This window comes from Mustela nivalis, assembly GCF_964662115.1.
Source record: "Mustela nivalis genome assembly, chromosome: 1".
NCBI classification, from domain to species: domain Eukaryota; kingdom Metazoa; phylum Chordata; class Mammalia; order Carnivora; family Mustelidae; genus Mustela; species Mustela nivalis.
In genome coordinates this window covers 59,808,841-59,824,204 of record NC_139020.1, presented here as the reverse complement: position 1 = coordinate 59,824,204, position 15,364 = coordinate 59,808,841, and the positions used below count along the sequence as shown (strand labels likewise).

At 41.7% G+C, this 15,364-nt stretch overlaps 1 protein-coding gene across 1 annotated transcript in view; it reads left to right on the top strand.

Annotated features, from left to right (window-relative positions):
• Positions 1 to 1,265: 1,265 nt before the first annotated feature.
• DRD3 (dopamine receptor D3) overlaps positions 1,266 to 15,364 on the top strand; it is a 38,616-nt gene continuing 24,517 nt past the window's right edge. Inside the window, exons 1-2 of the mRNA XM_082692221.1 lie at positions 1,266 to 1,316; positions 8,348 to 8,652. Of these exons, the coding sequence (XP_082548347.1) occupies positions 8,383 to 8,652 (270 nt within the window). The 5' untranslated portion in view covers positions 1,266 to 1,316; positions 8,348 to 8,382. The remainder of the gene's footprint in view (positions 1,317 to 8,347; positions 8,653 to 15,364) is intronic.

The window sequence follows — 15,364 nt, the reverse complement described above, 5'->3', positions numbered from 1 at the left end:
AAAAATAATACCTACATTTTAGGGTTGTTGATAAGATTAAAAGAGAGAGTGAATCAAAATGACTGATTAATAGTATATGCTCAATTAATGTGGTTGTTAGGAATAGCCATATTTAAACCTTGTTGCTACTGCTGCTTCTTTCTCAACCAGCAGAGGTCTCCATCATAGTCAGACTCGGACCAGACTCCCCATGACTGTCTGCACTGCAGCTGCCAAGCACATCCACTGTTGGCAGAGAAAGGAGTGAAAGACTTGCCACCCTGTCTGAAGGAAGAAGAGCTCAAAAACAAGAGAACAAGGAATAGTTAGGATTCCGTGGTAAGATGTTATATGAATAGGTGACCATGGTAAGATTAAGTTCTAGTGCTGCTTCAGAGACTTACTGGCATTGCCCTTAATTGCATCCCACTTCAGCTAGTTCTAAAGTTGAGTTAAGAAAGCTTACTCACATATATCTCAGAAGAGCAGTGAGAACGAATCGGTAAATGTTTTTGTAGAGTTCTCTGAATGCAAGGAGTGCTGTTAAACAAATATTTAACACTTCTCACCATATTAAGCTTATCTCATCTTTTTATCACCAGTTATATTCCACGCCTCAGTTTTGCTTCCACTGTAATATATTTTCTTTAACCTTCTTTTCCCAGACAGGCTTACACCTCCAAGTTCAATTATTCTGTCAATTGTGTTTTAAATTTTACAGATTTTTATTAACCACTTGTGGTAGCAATTTGTTGATCTGTTGCTTCTTCTGTAGCGATCATCTTTACACCCACCAAAAGCTGCCCAAGCAATTAAGCTGAGGAAGGTTAGAGTTATTCAAGAGAAATTAAAGCATGAAGGAAAGACAGTAGAATAACGGATAAAAAGAGCACTGAGGGGGAAACACACATGTACTAAAAAAACATAGCACGCAGCAGATAGAGGCTCAGAGGGAAAAGAGGAGAGACAGATAGAAAACAGATCCTGCTTCTGCCTGCTACACCTCGCTTTCAGCACCAAGGACAGAGCCTCTAAAGGGCTAACCCCAGCACAGATCAGTTCAGGGTCCCTCCCAAATCCTCTAGAGGAAACGCATGGATTTGAAAGCAGCTATGAAGCATGCAGTAAGGTCTAATAGGAAAGCTGTAAGAGCAGCCCACAAGTGATTTCACCTTAGAGGCAAAAATGGGTGATTTTCTTTCTGTTCATTTCCACAGTTTCGGTGTCCTTGGAAAGGCAAAGTTTGCTTTGCTTGGGCATGTCTGCTGTCAGTAAGTGAAGGCAGCCACTGAGGTGCTAAACTCCACAGTCTCCAGAAATCAGAAGAAATTTTCAGGGTAAGTAATTTTTCTTTTTGTTTCTAATTTAATGCACAGCATTTTCCTGGAAGGTTATTTAACCAGCTTGGGGTTCTGTGGTTCTCTACAAATATGCATTAAAACTCTGCACCCTCTCTTATTTAAAAACCAGAAACCCTAAAGAAGCTGTTTTCATTTTTTCCCTCATTTTTGACAATAGAAACCTGTTCTCTTTCTTTTTTTCCCCCAAAATTAGATCCTCATGGGCTCTAGAAGCTCTATCAAGGCAGAATTAAAAGATGGAAAATAAAAAGGTATTACTATCCCTGGGATTTGTATGGAAGTTGATTGTATTCCCCTTAAGGGTCTTACTTAATTGTAAGGGTCTGTTATTTTAAACTCCCCAATTTAGCATCCTGGTAATCCAGGGCTGAGGGTTTGAAGAGGCACTGTTTTCAATGGTCTATTTAAAGTCAGGCTGTTTCCAAGTCAGAATCCAATTATTCCCAACAGAGATATGCAGTACTTGAGATGATGATTGTGTATATTTTCTTTAATGATAGCATATGATTTTGAGGATATTGTTTTTTAATTGTTGGACTTTCATTATTTATTGTAGCTTATTGGGTCAACTGAAGTTGTTGCAATTAGGTATTTGTTCCAGTTCAGGCATTTAGTTTAATCGAATACTATCAAAATGCATGCACAAATAATAAAGCAGCAATAGCAGAGTGGGACTTGGATTTTACACTCATTCTGCATGTCTCTTTGTACTTTATAAGGGAAGCCCCTTTCTTACTGATACTAAAAGGTCAGTAAGATGTCTGTCCTTAGTTATGCATGAAGAATTGCTGCTTGACACACCATTGGATCTCTTGGAGCCAAAGAGAAGCAAATATGATATGAAAAAATTTTGCTCAGACACATGTTTATTTTTAGTTGAACATTTTCAAAGGTCTGCATGGCTAGCAGTGAGCAGTGGTGTCAAGCAAGGAAAATACTGACAGTATCCAAATGAATGCTTGATATTAAAGCATCTATACAGAAGCCTGCTTATTATGGATTATGAATTAAAGCAAATACAAAATAGATCTTACTCATTATTAAATTCAATATCTAATGCACCGAGATTTGCCATTGATTAATGTTTGCTTATTGATTGATCCATTGACTTTCCATTTTCTCTCTGATTAAAATGATAAAATGGTTGGTAATTCAAAGTTGTTAGGGAAGGTGGGAATTCTCTGCCTAATGGAGTAGGTTTAATTAGAGACTAAAATGTATATAACCTTGGCTTCCAGCTATGGTTTTTCTCGGCGCATTTGCCAACAATGTAAATATGTCCAAATATATAAGTATGCTATGTATTTTAATGCACTTGTGAATCTTCATTGGAAAGTAAACTAGACAGCAATTTTCAAGAATAAAGTGCCATAGAAATGCTAAAGACTGCCTCTAATAATAATGACAATGTAACTCCCACTGTTTCTATGTGCAGTGTGCACCTGCTTTGACTTCTCACAGGGCTTGGTCAGGTGCTCTGAAAAAGCAAGGTTTTAAAATGTGTCTCCATTTCAAGTTTGTCTCCCTCACTCCAATAGTGGAGTAGTTAAAAATGTAGGGTCTAGAAACAGATAGAGTTGAATGAGCTCCATCATTTATTGTTGTATGACCCCAGCAAGATAATTAACCTTTCTATTACCTACTTTCTTCACCTGCAAAATGGGGGTAATAATAGGACCTACTTTCTCTATCAGGTTGCTGCGAGGCTTAACTATGATAATGATTATAAATTTTAGCTATAATTATTAATTTTTTCAGCCAATATAGAAAGTCTGCATTGAAGCCCAGAACCAGAAAAGCTTTGCAGACTAGAGGTCAGGATGAAACTGAGGGCAGAAGATAGGGATCTGATGCAAGTGAAGATCTGGTCAGAGAACCCTGTTTTTAAGGTGTTGTGTTCTGAGTTTAGGAAAAACCAGCTCTAATTGGAAATGTCTCCATACATCAATGTCCACAGACACATTAAGTAAGCTGTGAGTTTGATATTTAAGGAGACCCAAGATCAAAGCTAAGCTCAATACAACTCCCTACAAATTATATAATCTTAAGAAAATTTAGACTCAGCTTTTTAGTCTATAAAAAGGAGATATCAATATCCACCTTCAGGGATACTATAAATATTAAAATGAGAGAAAGTTTAGGTACCCACTACACAGTAGTAAACAGAAGAGATGGTGACTACTGTCTTCAGAAGGAAATTGAGAACCCAAATGTGTTTGTTTTTATTGTTTTTGGTTTTTGCCCAATTCAGTATTCTTAAGGAAAGGGAACAAATAATTAAGACCTGGTAAACCTTAATGAGTATCTTCCTAACACGCCTGGTATGCAACCAAGTGCCAAGGAGACACCTCACAAACGTTCTAGGCAGAATGTAGCTCAGCACTGAGGGAATATCAGTAAAGTAGGATGTATGTCATAGCTGATGGGGGCCTGACTACTCTCTGTCCCTCTGCTCTTTAAAATAAATTATGCACTCTGGTTCCATATAAATTATTTGTTCCATTTCTGGGTAGGAGAAGAATCAATGAAACAAGATGGGATTGGGAGGGAGACAAACCATAAGTGACTCTTAATCTTACAAAACAAACTGAGGGTTGCTGGGGGGAGGGGGGTTGGGAGAAGGGGAGGTGGGGTTATAGACATTGGGGAGGGTATGTGCTTTGGTGAGTGCTGTGAAGTGTGTAAACCTGGCGATTCACAGACCTGTACCCCTAGGGATAAAAATACATGTTTATTTAAAAAATTAATTAATTAATTCAAAAAATAAAAATAAATTATGCACTCACTTTCAGAGATGCTAGAATAAACTATAAAGACCAAGGTAAATCAATACTTTGTAAGAAGTTGAAAGGTTTATTAAAATTTGTGAGTAGTGTTATATATAATGAATCTTAAAAGAGTAAGACCAGCCCTAATCCTCTAGTCCTTGCCTTCTCCATTTTCTCGCTGCTCATCCATTCTTAACTACTAACACTCTTTGCTGAGGTCACCAGTAATCTCTTAATTTCCAAGTCCATTGGCCACTCTGCAACTGGAGCTTACTTGACCCCTTCACTTATTCCCACTTCCCCTTTAATAATAAAAGCCACAGTACTTCAAGTGCTTGTTTTAGACATTATGCTAGAGCCATAATTCTCAATTGAGAGAATAATTTTGTCCCACAAGGGATATTTGACAGTGTCGGGAGACATTTTTGGTTGTCACAACCTGGGTTAAGGGGAGTGTTGCTAAACATCCTGCAATGCCCACTTCCAAAAAGGATTATCCAGCCCCAGATGCCAGCAGTGCCAAGACTTGACATATATAATATTATTTGATCTTCGCAATAACCCCACGGAGTGGGTATGATGTCCACATTTTGCTGGTGAGGAGACCAGGCTATCAGTATGAATTACTTAAAGAGTGGTTAAGTTAAAAAATTCTCCAGGCTTCCTGCTTTTCCCTAACAGAAACCAGTTTGATATCTGGTAATATATTTATCAGAGGGAAAGAGAAAGGAAAAATCCCAACCCAGCTCTGTGTTACATAAGCAATACTGGTTTAAAGGGAAAAAAAAAAAAGAGAGAGAGAGAGAGAGAGATTGAGAGAGAGAGAGAGAGATGAAAGAAAGCTCTAAGGAGGGAGAGAGTTGAAACAATTAGCTGAGAGGCGGGGAGTAATCCAGGCTCTCACTCACTTGCTGCTTCCATCTCCCACATCAACTCATTAGGAACTGCCTGGACAACCAAGGCTACACCCACCTGCTACTACACAGGACCTAAGACCAGAGATGGTACATGCAAAAACAATAATAAATCAGAAATCCATGCAATTATGATTCCAACATCAGGCTCCCAATTGATTTTCAGAGTTGAGGGTTTCCTTTCGTTTAATTAGCCATTGACACTCAGCTGCACTATTTTTAAGTAGCTGTCAAACATCAACAGGGTAAAAAGTCCAAGGTGGTAACAAATATCCCAAGGTTTTGTGTTTCCATCTTACCTGTCAGGTGAGATCAGGCTAAGACATCAGTAGCTAACTACAGATCCCATGGAAGACTGATTTCTGGCTACTGTTTTCCCAACTGGTCCAGCTGCGGGAGGAAAGGTGTTCTGGGTCTGAGATTGGCCTTAAAGGTAGAAATATCCGTCAACAATCAGAAAGCATTGTATTTTTCAAAAAGCTCTTGGCAGCAGCTTTCCTATCTCCAGGGTAGCAGCTGCCCTTTCCAAATAATGAGAAAATTATAATTATTATCAGAAACTATTATTATGTTTTAAAATTTATTGAGTACAAACAGTGTGCCAAGATAAAGAACAATTTTCTTTTAAAATAATTCTCTGAATTCATTCCAAGTCGGCCCCTTACAATCATTTGTTCATTTTCACACTTACACATTCCAGGATGAAACATTTCAAAATGAGACACAAAATGACAATCATGATTAGGCCAATTCCTTCATTGACGGGGAGCTGCAGATACCAGGATTGAGAGCAAAGCCTGGCCACCAAGCCAACCTCTACCTCTGCCTGGAGCAAGTGTTCCCATGGAGGTGCATATACTCCATTTCTAAGCATTTTAGTTATAACCCACAAAGCAGTGAATAAGATGTTTAATACTCCTGCCTTGAAAAATATACCTCTGTAACCATCTGGAAGGCCAGGTTTAAATTTAGGATTCCTGGTCCCTAAGAGTTCAAAACAAAATGTGAGAGGGCAGGAGAAGCTGCTTTCCAACCCAAATCCTGCTCCAGGGACTCCATCCTCTTTTCTCCCCACTTCATGCTGTACCCAAGCATCTCATCTGAGCTCCCCTAAAGAGCCACCCCTTGAGCTCAGGGGTCCTAAATATCCACGACACAGCCTACACTCAGGTTGACAGATCCAGAATGGGGCTTTGGAAACAGGCTCCATGCAGTTTGGTCAGAGAATTCTGTGATCTTGGTGCCCAGAATGTGGTTTAGAATGAGAGAGTGAACTCTTGTTGGATGTGTTCCTTGGCATTGTGGGAGAGCATGACCTCATCCCATAGGGAGGATATGACAGAGGCGGTCTGAAGTGGGACCGTCTAAAGCACAGATCCCACGGCAGGTGTCCCTCTTCCAGCACACAAGGCTTTAATGCACAGTCATTTCCATATTTTTCTACAAGACACGGTGATTTTTGTCACATTTCCCCCTCCCACCCCCACTTCTTCCTGGATACACAAAAACCTGGCTATGAGAGCCCAGAGTCCCTTCTTCAGGACTGGCCCCAAGAGGCTGGTGTCACAGGGGCAGCTGAGGGGCTCCGATGCCTTTCCCACCCTAAGCCCAAAGTCCCCACAGTTCGAGGATTCATTCTTCCCAATGGGATGGTGACACGACAGTTGTTACAGCTTGCAGATGCCAAAGGAGAGTTTTGGAAGAATCAGAGGCCTGCATGCTAGTTCTGCCACTAATAAGCTTTATGACTTAAGACATGTTACTAATCTCTTTGGGTCTTATTTCCCTGTTTGAAAAGTGAGGGCTCAGAAGTTGAAAATTTATGCTTATGGGCCATTGGCCCGTAGATGTAAGATTTTGTGGGTGGGGGGTGAGAAGGGACTTCATAGAGTTTAAAAAATTTTTTAATTGGCAACCAGTCTTTCAAAATTAGGAGGTTTCAAACAAAACTCCACACATGAATTTTTCCTTAAGTATAAAAACCACTACACTGTCTCTATACTGCATTACTCTTGAGTTCTTCTCCCACAAGCCGCCATCCCACACCCACCATGCCTTAAGCAAGATGCAAGACAGAGATGAGAAACTAAAGGAAGAGACAGAGGGAGGCAGGAGGAAAGGCAGATGGGGCAACAGAAGAGGGTGGAGAGAAAAAAAGGAAAGGGGGATGGGAAGCTAAAAGAAACTGTCCAGTATGAGAAAAAGAGCTCACACTTACATGGCTTTCTAGGTATCATCACTTTCAATGCTTTACATATTTAATAGCTCAATTAGCCCTCACAAAAACCCTATGGTGGATTCCATTGTTTCCTCCACTTTGCAGAGGAGGAAAATGAAGCTCAGAGAGGAGAGGTGCAGTAACATGCCCAAGGTCCAGCAGTTGGAAGTGGCAGAGCTGGGAATCTGATCCTGCAACAGCTCTACATCTCATTCAGGGTCCAAGCACAGCTCTTTCAGTGCCCTGCACAGCCTCTTGATCTCACACCCTTCCACTCTGTATCTGCCTCACTGGGCTCCAGCCCCTCTGGACTGCCTGCTGCCTTCCACACAGCACCTTGTCCTGCCTTTGTATCTGCTATCCCTTCTGCTTGGACCACTCTTCCTGCAGATATCTCCGGGGTTGTCTTCCTCATCTCCTCCAGGTTTGACTCAGGTGCCGCCTTCTTCACAAGGGCTTCCTGATTATCCTGGTTAAAAATTGCCCTCAGATGGGGCACCTGGGTGGCTCAGTGGGTTAAAGCCTCTCTGCCTTCGGCTCAGGTCATGATCCCAGGGTCCTGGGATTGAGCCCTGCATCTGGCTCTTTGCTCAGCAAGGAACCTGTTTCCCTTCCACTCTCTGTGCCTGCCTTTCTGCCTGCCTGTGATCTCTGTCTGTCAAATAAATAAATAAAATTTTAAAAAGAAAAAAAAAAAAAGCTTGAAACTTAGGAAAAGTTTAAAAAAAAATTGCCCTCAGATAGCCTATGCACACACACGTAATCCTCACCATCTCCTCACCTCCTCTTCTGATTCATCATTCTCCAAAATGCATCTCATGATCGAACGTATTACATCCTTTATTTAACTCATTCCTTACTGTATTCTCCTCCATACTGCATCCTTTATCTTACTGCTTACTGTATTCTCCTCCCCCAGTGGGCCCCAACATGAGGGCAGGAATATCTTCCCTTTTGTTCATTGTTGTATTTCCAGTGCTTAGAAGAGTACCAAGCGTAAAGGAAGTGCTCGATAAATATTTGCTGAAGCAATCCATAAACATGTACCCAAGCGGCCAAGCTCCAAGGGGTCCAGTTTTGCCCACATTGTTTTCTGTCTTCTTCCAGGAAACCCACAGGGGTCGCTATTCTCCCTCTGGGCTATGGCGCCTCTGAGCCAGTTGAGCAGCCAGATCAACTCCACCTGTGGGGCAGAGAACTCCACAGGGGCCAGCCGGGCCCGCCCGCACACCTACTACGCACTCTCCTACTGTGCACTGATCCTGGCCATCATCTTCGGCAACGGTCTGGTGTGTGTGGCAGTGTTGAAGGAACGGGCTTTGCAGACCACCACCAACTACCTGGTGGTGAGCTTGGCCGTGGCTGACCTGCTGGTGGCCACCTTGGTGATGCCCTGGGTGGTGTACCTGGAGGTGAGTGAGCCCCACCTGCGGGCTGCCTGTGTGACCGTCCTTGTCTTTGTCTTCCCTGCGTTCCTGGCCTCTGGACTCAAAATGTTCCCTGCCATGATCCTGAGACTAGGAAGGAAGGAGAGGTCCCGTCACTCTCCCTTTATCCCATTATCGGACATGACATGCCCACATCAGAATGAAGGAGCCAGGAATGCTTGTGCTCCTGGGTCTCCAGCAACCAGGTGACTGGACTTGAGTAATGTAACACATCCTAAAAATGCATTAGGTTTAATCGCTGTGCCAGTCATGTCTCAAAGATGTCGGGGGGGGGGGGTTGAGGGAGGCAGTCTGTGGGCAGCTTCATCAGTGTTTTAATGTATACAGTGGGGTAGGGGTGTGCTGGAAGGATGCAGGACAACAGTGAGGGGGGAGGGAGATGAGGTAGGAATAATAGAAAAAACAAAAAAAAAATGTAAAGACTAAGTGGAAAAGATAAAAAACAGTCTGCAAATAGATCAGACTTCTTTTGATAGTTTAGTTACCCTTGCACTCAGTTCTTTCCTCCTGGGTACCAGCTCTCTACAGACTCTGCTACCAAACAGACCAAACCTTCACATTTATATTTTTGATGCCTCCATTAATAGTACAGAGCCCTCGCCAGTCAGATAATGCAGCAGACCCTGGAGAATTCTTCTGGAGAGAAACATTTCTTAAATTTGAAAGTATTTTCATTTGAGAGTGCAAAACAGAGTCAGGAGGTGATCAAGACAAAACATCCATTTGCTAACAAAGGAATCGGGGTGCCTACACCTGTTCAAGAAACAGATAGTCTTACCAGGAAAACATGCAATTACTAAAGAGCTTTTTAAAAACACTTTAATGTACCATTAATATGTCTCCCCTGCACTGTGTATCATGTATCATTTTAAAGAGGTATCCAGTGAAGGATCAAAATGATGCTATGATTAAGATAAATTAAAATTCATCAAATTAATATCTCAGTTAATATTAATAGTGAAGGTGACAGTTAATTAAGTATGACATATCACAGGAGAGCAAAAACCTCAAACACAGACTGCCTAGGCTGGTATCCCTATTCAAGAATGACTGGGAACTAAAATTAGACTTATGATCTCAAAGGGGAAACATAAAGGAAAGAAACCAAGAAAAAAGAAAAGGAAAGCAAAAGCAGAAAAACATCTAGGCTGATAGGGATAGATGTAAAGGCTAAGGGAAGAGTTGGAGGGGAAAAACCAAACGTTAATTTTTCCCAATTAAGATAATCCTGATGGCAAAAAATCTTGTAATTATCTTGACTTTTCCATCAACCCAAACTGACTGAGACAACCTTGAAGTCAGAAGCTATGTCTTTGTTCTTTTTTTTCTCCCCTGTAGTCCAAACACACTACCTGGCACATAATATGTGCTAAATAAATATTTGCTGTATGAATGATTAAATGACTCTTTTCTATAATGTATGCATTAGATGGGCGATTCCTGCTTACACCGTCTGCAGCCATATCTATTGTTTCAATGAGCTGTTTTTTTTTTTTACATTCAATAATAATGAGACTGAAAAGAAATTAGACACATGTGATATTTCTGCTCAAGAGTAGGCAGATTTAAAGTGCTACCAACCAGAATGGATTAGTTAATGCTTCATAACATCACCATACCATACCTCAAAGTATTTCTGTCCACCCCTATACATTACAAGGATTCTTAGGTCTTTCAGAAGCCTGCATGTCAGAAAGAAGGACCTTCACTCTAATAAATATATTAAATTAATTGCCTCTGAAATAAAGCCAGTCTTCAGGTATCTATAACAAAGCCCCCCAAGATCCCTATTCAACTATCTCTTTGGGGTTGCTTCCAGGACTCTGGATAGGCCATTTTGGAAAATCTCTGTAGATACTGGTGTAGTATATTGACATTGTGATTTTTCCATGCTAGACACACATGGCATCCCTTGTCAGCCACACCTGCCAAAATTGATGATGTCCCCCTTCTGCTGAGCATAGAAGAGCAACCGACCCCACAGAGAGCCAGCATGAATCTTGCCAAAGGCTTACTGGACTCTCTGCAGGTTGGATCTATGATCTCTCCCCTTGGCTCCCTCTCATAAAAATCAGTGCACATTCTGTCCAACAGGTTATTTGGTGCAAGTTTTCAGCAATCAAGAGCATGGTCAAACACGTCTGCAATCATATAAAGAAGATCAGTGGAGAGCCACTGGGAAATGGGCTTTGGACCTCTTTTTGGTCTTCCCTACTTGTTTTAAAGCTCTTGTCAATGCAACTTAATATTTCAGTACCACTTTCACCAACAGTCCTCTAAGGGTCTCTCTCAATAAAAGAACATGACTTAAAGCAGCCATAATTAACAGACAACCAGTTAAGATATTAGAAGGTTCTATTCCAAAGGACCAGGTCTCCCTAACCCAACACAGTATATAATTTTCTTCATCTTAAATACCTGCCTGATTTCTGTGGACCTCAGAAGCAGACAGGGTATCTCAATGAGAGAAAAGAGTACCTTGGGCCCTTAAAAGGACTGTGAATATATAAGTCCATGCATCTCAGAGAAGAGCAAAGCATTAATCATACTAACTTGTCCTAATTGTGGTCCAGTTTGAGTAACTGGTCTAGTAATTACATGATTATACCTAAGGGCTCCCTTGGAAAGAGAAAAGGATGCAGTGTTGACCACAGTACAGAGACTGCTGTAGGCTTGAGGACAAGCACAAAATGTTTGTCCAAGAGGACAGCACAGAAATGAGACGAACACAATGTAGTGGCCAAATTAGCTGCCAAATTCACAGCTTCCTGTGCTTTGATTTGAATACATCTATCTTCTTTGAAGGAAATATTGGCTCATACTGGCCAGATTCTTTCCTTTGAAGGAAAATGGCCTAATTTTGCCAGGCACCAGTGTGTATGCTGTAAATATTGGAAAACCTTACTCACTGTGGCTTAAACAAAGAGGAGTTACTTTTCTCACACGACAAGAATTCTGGAGGAAGGGGATTTTTGGCGTCAATTTAGCTGCCCCATGGTGTCGTCAAGGACCAATCTCTTCCACCCTTGACAAACTGGCTTACCTCCTCGTGCTGCCCAAAGGATGGCCGCCATGGCCCTCAGCATCATGGCCATGTTCAAGAATAGGATAGGTGGGGACAGCAGGGAAAGAAAGAAAGAGAGGGAAAGAGAAAGCCCTTTCCCTGGAATGCCTCAAAGTTTCTTCTAAGGGACTTCACTTAAGTTTAATTAACCAAAACTGGATCATAAGGGAAGGATACATGGGAGGAGAGAAAAGAAAGTGAAAATGTGGGTTTTATTTAAAAAGAGGATGTGGTATGAGGAAGAATTACTGTGAGATGGGCAAACAAAATGTCACAGAGCACTGCGTTTCTGGAATTCACTGGGATGAATGTCATTCCTGCACAGGATTATGCTATGAGAAAGACTCAGAACTGGAAGTCAGAAGACCTAGAAGCAAAGGAATAAAATGGAGGTGACAAGTATACTTTTCTTTCTCATGGGCTTGATGTCAGGCTCAACTATCATCAGTGAGAAAGTACTTTGATAACTAAAAGGTGTGAACTATAAATATCTCAGTTAAGACACTTTTAGTAGTAAGTAAAAGAAAACTGAGTTCCAATCGACTTAAGCAACAAACAGAATGCATTTTGCTTTCACACCAAGAACTTTAAAAGTCCCGTGGTAGGGTGGGCTGCAGGCACAGTTGGAACCAGCCTCCAGTTCCATTTCTCCACAATTCTCTCAGCTCTCTTCTAGGAATTGGCCTTACCCATGGCATAGTCTAAACTATAGGCCTCACATGTGTGCACCTCACCATTCACACCAAGATGGAAAATCTGTGTCCCAGAATTTTTACTAGAAATGTTAAGATGTACTTGATTGGACTGGCTTCTAGCACATGTTTTTCTCTGAACTAATCACTGGATGAGAGTTGTTTTAGCAGAGATAATATGTTCCTTCCATGGTGCACACCAAAGACTTGCTCCAGAATTTCACAGTTTCACAGTGGACTCCAAGGACTATTGGAACAAAGGCAGGGGATGGCAGCACAAACACAACACAGTGGCTTTCATGGTACCATCCCCATCATTAAAGGCACTCAGGAGCCTGGCTTGGGCTGGGTGACCAGCAGGGGCTAGTCATTGACCTTCTTCAGTTTTCTTTGTCCTCGGGCCTAGCTGCAAGTTTAGGATAGAAATCATGCAGGTGATCTCAGAGTAGGTTCTATTTCAGTGGGCTCAGTCCTGGCCGTCTCTTTAATTCAGTTTGCAGCACTTGCTCAAAAACTCTTTTCTGTGCCACAACAAATAGTTCTATCTCTGATTCCCTCTCAAGTTTTTAATTTCCTGCTTTAGAAGCTGCAGTCTGTGTGGAGCTCTCTCCAAGCACAAACATCCCATTTTGTTCCACTCGGTTAGGCATCCTTTGTGATATTTAATGCACTTATATCAGGGCAGAAAGGCAACGTAAGCAGCCAGAGGAACCTTTAGAATACTAAACTCAGACTACTTGGGTCCCAGTGTGGACAGGGAAAAAAAAGACGTGAGAACTGAGTAATATACACCAAGCAAAAAAGAGCAGGGGGTAAGTGTTGAGGCAGGAAATCAAGGTCGGATAGTGACTACGGGAAAGAGCAACACTATTTTTGGGGAGAGGAAACTTTGACCCTTGTAATGACATTGTAAAAATAAGGGAGAGTCTGCATTTTCAATGGGTTCTTCCATGACTCTTACACATCTAAACTTTGAGCAGTTCTGAGCTAAATCTTTATTACGGAGAACTGCTTGTTCAAAATACAAACTACTGGGTCTACCCCAGGTCCACCAAACCAGCATTTCCAGGGATGGCCCTGGAAGTCTATGGTAATCATACCAGCGCCCCTCCCCCACTCCTATTTTAGGTAATTCATGCAAGCAGCTGGCCACCTGCTACAAATGAACATTTCACAGCCACTAATCTGTAAACTGTCCCCCATTTCACAGATGAGGAAATTGGGATTCAGGTCATTGGATCCCCTATCTCGCCTCACCGCAATCCCTCTGCACCCCAGAAAGATTCCAAATGTGGCGAACAAAAATGGAATGAAGGGGTTAGAGAAGTAATTCCGTTTTTGCGCCTTGGACATCTCCCCACACAACTAAAAATCCCATCCCTTAGAGCAGGAATTCTTAATCAGGGGAGTCCATCAACTTGGATGTAAATAAAATTACTTCTTTATTTTCACTACACTGAAATTGAGCATTTTCTTCAAATATGAAGGTAGGCATCAACCCACAGCAGAAGAAATCCTTACTGTCCCCAAGAGAAATCACAGATATTTCTATTTTCAAATCGCGTTACAGTTGTCGTACACACCTTGAAATACCATTTACACTCCCAAGTACTTAGAAGTTATAGGAATTTTGGACCTGTCGCTAGGCTTTGTTATTTAGTGCATTATTAAAGAAGCACATATATTAAAATACTTGGGTAACTATATTTCCATATAATTGGTATTCCTTGTGATCTAATGTATTTTACTATATACACTTACAAATATTCTTCTGAGAAGGGAACCACGAGAACAAAGGGATTCGTGGGACACAGAATGGGCAAGGACCCCTGCTTTTAGGGATGACGATTTCTGAAGACAATGTCATGCCCCCACTTCCACCCCCAAATCCCCAGACCCGGGTTTCCCCAACCTCCCAGGCAGTAGAAGAATCACTGGAGGGACTTATTATTCTGACTGGGGCCTGAGAATCATTTTGTTTAAATAGAGCCTCAGGTGATTTGGGAAATGCTGCCTTATAATCAGTAAATTTGGGAAATGCTGCCTTAGGCTGTGTCTGTTGGAAATCAATAGCCAACTTCGGTACCTGAAGACACTTTCTTGCTTACTTCCACCTTCTGCATTGCCAAAGGGAGTTAGTTATATTCATTAGCAAGTGAGAGTAACACCACCTGGCTGTGCAGAATCCTGTAGTGAGTTATTCATTAGAATTTAGGAGAAAGGTAGAATCATGTCTCTAAGGAGGCTTAAATCCATCAGATTTTGTTTTTGCTTTTTTTTTTTTTTGCCTTAATTTCAAAACTCGCTTTCCCTTTTATGTTCCCCCCACACTTTGTCCTTACCTCACCATCAGCACTTTTCCCAATGTATCGTAGTTATTTTCTTGGTTTGTCTCTCCTGGGCCCTCAGTTCACCCACACCCACTCATATGTTTGTCCCCCTTACGTGCTCACACTATATGCTGAAGCCCTGGGGTTCAAAAACAGGTTTCATTTATCTCAGTATACTCCCCCAGGCAAAGTACCAGGCCCTCAATAAATATGGGCTGTGTGGTAGGACGGGCCAGTGCCAGCTCTCATCCCTCCTACGATGGTAGGATTGAGTGGACCTGTGTGCTTCCCAGCAGGGGCACAGCAAGATACTGACGTGGATGGAGTAATTGTTAAGATTAAGGGTTTGAAATTCCAGCTTCTTTTGCCAGCTACGTGTCCTTGGGCAAATCACACAACCATTCTCAGTCTCCATTTCTGTATGGATAAATTAGAAACACTATTTCCCTCATCAGGTTGCTGTGAGAACATTGTAAGAGTTACTTAGGCGTGGTCATGGCCCTTCGCAGCTCTACTGATTGCTTACTCTTATTTACTTGATGTGGAGGATGCCAGTAAAAAAATAAATAAATAAAGTAAAATCAGTATTT